The sequence below is a fragment of the Ipomoea triloba genome, chromosome 14, assembly GCF_003576645.1.
Source record: "Ipomoea triloba cultivar NCNSP0323 chromosome 14, ASM357664v1".
Classification (NCBI taxonomy): Eukaryota; Viridiplantae; Streptophyta; class Magnoliopsida; order Solanales; family Convolvulaceae; genus Ipomoea; species Ipomoea triloba.
In genome coordinates, this window is record NC_044929.1 from 4,383,696 (window position 1) to 4,391,168 (window position 7,473).

Below are 7,473 nucleotides of genomic sequence, written 5' to 3' on the forward strand. Positions count from 1 at the left end.
CGGAAAGTTATCCTCCAACATTTTTTTTTGGGTGAAAAATGCTATATTCTCGGAAAGTTATCCTCCAACATTTTTTTTTGGGTGAAAATGCTATATTCTCGGAAAGTTATCCTCCAACATTTTTTTTTGGGTGAAAATGCTATATTCTTTTTTTTTTTTTTTTTTTTTTTTAAACGGAAAGTTATCCTCCAACATTTTTTTTTGGGTGAAAATGCTATATCTCCTTTTATATTATATATACCCTAATAAAACTTTTTATATTTATTACTTTTCTATAAATTAACTGATCTCAAAATAAATTAAATATTCAATTAATACTCAATCAAATATAATTAAAAAAAAAATCAATCGAATAATGTCCCTACATGATATGCATATTTTTTTGAAAACTACTAACTCTATTACAATGATATGCATATTAAAAAGTAAATTTATGGATGACCTTCTCAGGTGCGGTTGCTTTAGGTGCGTAATTTTTCTTCTTAAGGTTCGCAATTTTCCTTCTTAAGATGCGTGGTTTGTATGCTTAAGGTGCGTCAGTGACTCAGTGTTGAAACTTAAGGTGAGTGATCCTAAAGCTTAAGGTGCGTGATTTTTCTTCTTAAAGTGCATTGTTTTCTTTCTTAAGGTGCATGATGTGTATGCTTAAGGTGCATGAGTTGTTGAAATTTAAGGTGCGTCATTTTAAAACATTAGGTGTGTGGTTTGTGTATTTAAGGTACATGGTTTGTGTACTTAAGGTGTGTCAGCCTAAAGTGTTAAGTGCGTGTGATTTGTGTTTTAAGGTGCTTTGTTTATGTGCTTAATGTGTGTGATTTGTGTATTTAAGGTGCGCCATTGTTATGCTTAAGGTGCGTAACCGCACAATCGTACGGGAACCCTTTCCTGCACCTGAACCCTTCCCTATATCTATATATATATATATATATTCTATGATATGTAAAGTGCACTCAAGATAACTACGCTGCCACACTGGTTGTGTTTCAAAGTGTGTGCTCAAAGGTTGAAATAGTTCTTAAATTGTCACTTGTACGTGTTTTTTCTTTATTTAGAGTTGTCGATGGCTAGGATATATTCTCATTTTTTTGAGCACGCGTTCTCAATAAAAAAATGTTCCTATATATAATTTGATACTCCATAAATCTTATTTCCTAAAATATTAATTGACTTATCAATCATGATTATTGACAATTAACTAATTAAATCCAAATTTAGAATGGTAGTCAAATTTTGGACAATATTTTCAAACATTATTTATTTATTATTTTATATTATAAAGACGTCTAATTTAATTTATTATACAAGACTTATACGGTTATACCTCTTTAAAATCGATCTTAATAGAAGGACATAAAAGAATAATGACTCCTAAAATAAAGGCAATACTCCATAACTAATAAAACCTGTTGTATATAAATTAATAATGTAAGTTGGACAGGTGCAATAGGAAATCATCTTTATATATATAGTATTAAACAACATAATTAATTTTGACAATAATTGCAAAAGCTGAAATTAAGTAATAGAATTGTATGAAGATGACCAACCTACAAATTAGAATGATTGAGTGGGGGCATTACTTTATTAGTTTCTGGTAAATGTGGCATGACTGGCTTAATTGCCCATTGGGGTTTTCCATGGGAAAGTCAAAGTCAGATTGGAAAAACACCCTTCCCTAGTTTTGCCTCTAAGAGTAGAGCATGGGCTAGTAGTATGTGTAGTTTTCTAAAGTTTTTTCAATGGTTTTCTGGTTTCTCCCCACCTCTTGTTCTGGTTGAATCATCAATTTGGCATAGTTTATGTGCTACTATAAATTAAATTAAAGAATTGTTCTCACTTGACTTAGTTTATGTGCTACTATAAAGAATTGTAATCACTTGACTTATTAATTTTTTATTTAAAAAAAATACGTAGACTTCTAATTTCTTAAATGTAAAATATAGTGGTTTCAATTTCATATTAGCTATTAACATTTCTATTTTTGGTTTTCAAATTGATGATATGCTATTTTTGGTCTTCAAATGAGTATTTTGTAATGGAATCAGGGTGAGAATACAAAATTTTATGTTATCTAAAAGAATCACATAACACCAATAACTTGAAAATCAAAAGTCAAGACATTAACAACTAAAAGGTTGAATTGAATCGAATTAAGGGTGAGCATGGAACCATCAAATTCCCTCCAATCCGCTAAATCTACTCGATCCAACTATATACATACCAAGTGCAATTGCACATTCGAACAAACAAAATTCAATTGAACTTAAATTTATTAAAATTGTGTAATTAATCTATTTGACCTATAATAGAATGTTACCCTCAAGTCACCCGCCACGTAGGATGCAATGTAAGATGTCAAATTAATATTTTTATTAAAAAATTTTTTATTAATAAAAAGCAAAATAATTATATTTAGATTAAAAAATTAAAATGTAATTAAATAAAATTAATAAAAAAAAAAGAAAAAAAAAGAGCAACGATATGCTACAATAGTCATCCATGGTAGCAAAGCTATCATGGCTTTTTTGTCCATGGCAACATGGCTGCCATGGCTTATTCATTCATGTCGATCTGGATAGAGACGATGTATTCTCCATCTACATCAACATGGACGAAGAAGTTTGGCAGGTTTATCCGTCAGATCAGACAGAGAAGCAACCGATTTCTTCGTCCATATCAGAGAAGAAGACACTGATTTCTTCGTTTAGATTAGACAAACTTCTCTGTCCGATTGAATGGAGAAATTTGTCGAAAGAAGTTGACAACATCTCCATGTCGACGACTTTTTTTAATGAGATGTCAAGTTAGACGCCATGCAACCAAAATTAACCGTTGCTTTTTGATAACCTGTTAAATATATTAATTGTAAAATTTTAATAAGTTTAAGGATTCAATTGGATGTTTTTTTAGTTCGAAGGTCTAATTGTATTTTAGCATATAGTTAGTGTTTATTTAACTAATAAGAAAAAAGTTAATTCATCTAGCATTCTCATTTTAATAATTTCCTAACACCCCACAAATAAACTACTATCAATCTTCTTGTTCTTCGTTATAAGCATTTTAAATCTTTTCCATTTAGAAATTAGAACTTAGAAGAGTAAGTAATTAAATCGTCCCTGATGTAGAGCTAACTTCTGCATAACCATTGGCGCTCAAGGAATTAGGTATTGGAGAATGAATCAATTATATGTTGGGCATCTCAAAATAATGATATCACATTCTAAAAAACTTTAACAAATTATTTTTGGCATACTAATCAATGCAGGTCCTTAAAATTAGTGACTCGAATCTCATTGCACGTTTAGTTTTTTATTGTCCACAAATTTTTAGTTGTAATGTAATTAGTTAATATTAATTGTCATTGGTAACTTAAATATTATAAATGATATGGATGTATTTTTTTTTTTTTTTGAGTTCATATGGATGTATTTATAATACTAGTATTTGCTATACGCGGTACGCAAAAAAAGGTGCCCAATATTAAAATTTTAGAATTATTTATATTTTAGATATTTATATTTTTGTAAATAATAAAAATAATCTAAAACATTTTTATAAATTTGATATTTATATTTTAGGAAATAACAAACATATAATTATAACTCCAATATATAATGTATATATATTACGTCGTATTATTATTATTGAAGAATATAAGAAAATATATGGTGTATGTATACGCATGATAACAATAGTGGAAAATATAACCAAAGTTATAACGGTAGCGGTATGTTTGTCCAAAATAATGTATAATACAACTCTTATAGTATAATAATATAAAAAGAATGTAACGAAAAAATGGACACAAATAAATGGTATAACATTCATTCATACTTATTAATTTTTAGATTTTAGAGTATATAATATATTTAAAAAATGTTAATTATAAGAGTGCCTAATCTTAATGTACAACCGGCTATATATGTGCATTTTTTATAATCATATATATCTACAAAGAGTCATGCATGACATCTTATTTAAGATGGCGGAGAAAGATGGATGCATGAATTACTACCTGCATGGTAATGAAAAATGAAAAATTTGTAAATTTAAATTATTTTTAAATTGATATTTAAAGTGTAAAATAACATAATAATTTTATTGGGGGATCAAACCCGTGACCTCTTACTTATGAGAGCCACAGCTATGCCGCTTGACCACAACTAATAATAAAAAGTAAATTTACAAAACAATGCACCTTACTATAACAAGCTAATAGAATCAGTTGGTCAAACCAGCTAACATAATCAACTATCAGCTATCCGTTAAATAGATCTATTTGTCAAACACCCACCTTTCAAATGTGATTTTGGGCAGCAGTTTTTAGGACTTTTTATTTTGAAAACGAGTTTGAATTTTAAGAATGTAGAAAAAATAGTGTTACAATACAAATATGATAGTAGAGCACATAATTTTTTTATGAATACTACTGAGTCTATCAAAGTATAAAGAGTCTATATCGTCCCCACTAAAGCTCAAATCAGCAATCTCTCATATGAGAGAGCAACTTGGTACTATTGGACCACAAAGCCTTTGACAGAGTTCATACTTTTAAAAGTGCAAGGACGTGAATAGTCCGTCTAATATTAAAATTGCTTTAATAATATGTTTCGTTGCTAGCTTGATAATGGATCTAAAAAGTAACACAAAAATGGCTTCCTGATTCTAGGCAGCTACTCCGGGCCAAGCTTGAATCAGCCCGATTACCACATCTATTTAATGATATATAAAAAGAAAAAAGGAAATTTTTACCAACTTAAGTCGCAAATATTCGGTATATTATCCTTTTAGGCGTCCAAAATTAGTAAATAAGTGACACCATGGTAAGGAAGCCCATACTTCATGAATGTAGCGAAAGGGGGTTGGGCCTTATGCAATAATGCAAACTATTCATTGATAAATCATCAAAGTACCATGTAGTGTAATGACATCCCGATTACTATTTTAAATGAGTGGTCATAGATTCAAACAGTTATTGAGAAACATATACTTTTGTACTTAGAGTTCAACAAGCCCGTCACACATAGTTTTCTAATTCGATTTATCTTTATTGCGTAATTTCTGAGCTATTAAATATTAGTAAAGTTTTATTCACTACACAGTACACACTATCAACTATCAAGTAGTAATTATGAGTTTTCTTCGTCATTCACTCATTCCCACAAAACAAAGTACAAATAGAAGGAAAAGATTCTATAATTAGAAAGCTTGTTGCGTGTTAGGAATTTGTTGTTTTCTGGGGACGACAGAAAGGTTGTTAGTAAGTACTTTGCAGGTAGACAATTTGGTAAAATAAAGCAATGGATATTATGATGAGCCTAATAAAGACAACTACGTACGTATAAGGTATATGAAAATAGACAATACATAGGGAATAGTACCGTACCGTAGACGACTTTCTTGAACAGCATATCAGCAAGCACTTCTTGAATTGTCCAGCCATAATTCACTTACAAATGCCCCTACAATGACCAAACTACATAATTTAAAAGAAAGAAATGATGAGTGACACTTGTGTGAAACCGTCTTACGGATTCTTATTCATAAGATGAGTCAGATCAATACAAAAATATTTGATCATGGTGTAATTCTTTTTCTACAATTCAAAGTTTTAAAAGGAAAAAATTTCATATGAAAAAATTACAAATGAGTTAATTCTTAAATTTGTCAGTCGACTATTGAAATAAGGTAGGAAATATCTCTTAACTATTAAAATTTTAATTTTACCCTTAAATTTAATTGCCATTTAACAATTTTTTTAACGAATGATCAAATTGGATACAAAATAAATAGTCAAAGGATCAAAATATGTAAGTTTTAAAGTCAAGAACAAAATTAAGTAAATGTGCATAGTCAATGCACCAAATCAAGTATTAACTCTTAAAATTGCTAAGGACCTTGTGGTCCAGTGGCATCAAACCCTTCCTTTTATACGAGAGGTAATGTGTTCGAGCCTTAGTGGAGTCAATATTGACTCTTGTAATAGAGTCGGTAGTATTAAAATTATAAACATTGTCTTTTTATATTAAATAAGATACGAAGTATATAAGGCGGCAGGACGCATAAATTTAACAATAACTTCAAATATTATAAAATTAGGAAACCGAACCCCTAAAAACTACATCCCGATAATATTCACACATATTTAGGACTAATCTTGTCATAATTAGAAAGTGACATAACTTAGGGTGGACTCCACTTACCACTAACCCAAATATAAAATGTAGGTGAGATGATATAGCATTAAATAATTGAATGCAGTAACATGTGATTACCAGAAATAACTTCAAATTATGCAATCACCTTTTTGCCTATAGATAAGTTCATCAAATACACGTGTGAGGAGAAAGAGAGAGAGAGAGAGAGAGTACCTAAAAGTATATATGATGTGCCAAGACTTGAGAATTGGAGCAAAGAATGCAGAAAAATGGTAAGCTATAATACCATGACTACGTGGGAATTGATGAATTGAAGGCAATCCCCTTTGGCCTTTGCTCTATCCACAACTACAACCAAAACCTCTTCTGAAGACCAGCCAGCAATGAAAACCACAAATTTAGAAAATAAGAATAAACTAAAATTGGAGTGTAAAAAGACAAAAAAGAAGAGAATGGGAAGATGAAATATTGGAGATGAGTTTTGTGGTGAAGTAAAGCCAAATGAGAGTTATCCCTTGAGGGCCTCAAGACCACAACTGTTGCCCACAATTTGGCGTCACCAAATCGCTTGGCCGTTTCTATCTAGGAAGCGGCAGCTTTTATCTACTTATCCCTTGTGTGGCTTTCAATTTAGTGCACCATTCATCAACACGTACCGATGGATCAGATCAATTTTCACTTTTTATCTGAGAGTGTGTTATTCTTACATATATATGTATAGGGGTAGGATTAGGCGGGAGCGCTCAAACTCTTAAGTACACCATATAAAGCAACAAAGTGGATTTTATAATAATACTTACAAGTGTAACTCAAAAGTAAAGTTTAAAACTTATTAAAGTGCATAACAAAGACTCTAAATGTGCAAAATATAATCAGTAATCAATCAGAAGTCAGAAGTGTAACAAAAACCTTTTAAAAGTGCACAATCTATAATTGTTATAAGTACACAAATTTACACTTGGACACGCGTTTTCATTAATAGGTTTTTTTTTTTTTAATATAAATTACTTGAGTTTGCACACAAATTATTTTAATAATTACAAAATACATAACATTAAAAAAAAACCATAATGTATCGAAATGTCTACTTTATATAAGTAAAAGATCAAAATTAAACTCTTAAAAAATATTTTAGAACATAAAACATGTTTGAATATTATAGTCATCAATTAATAATTAAATCAAGAGAATTAAATTATTGTTAGGGTTATATACTATAATAGAAATAATAATAATAATTATTATTATTAAAAATAAAATTAGCAACATATTAAATAAGTAAAATATCAAAATTACATAATAATAAAATTAGAAA

The 7,473-nt window shown here is 29.6% G+C and overlaps 1 protein-coding gene across 2 annotated transcripts in view; it reads right to left on the reverse strand.

Annotated features, from left to right (window-relative positions):
• Positions 1–6,572, reverse strand: part of LOC116004535 (carbonic anhydrase 2-like) — a 14,621-nt gene extending 8,049 nt beyond the window's left edge. The window contains exons 1-2 of one of the 2 annotated variants that reach the window (XM_031244627.1): positions 6,372–6,572; positions 5,387–5,462 (exon numbers count right to left, since the gene is read on the reverse strand). In XM_031244627.1, coding sequence (XP_031100487.1) covers positions 5,387–5,443 — 57 coding nt within the window. In that variant the 5' untranslated portion in view covers positions 5,444–5,462; positions 6,372–6,572. Of the gene's footprint in view, positions 1–5,386; positions 5,477–6,371 lie in introns of both variants that reach the window. The other variant, XM_031244626.1, reaches the window with a different exon arrangement.
• Positions 6,573–7,473: the final 901 nt, after the last annotated feature.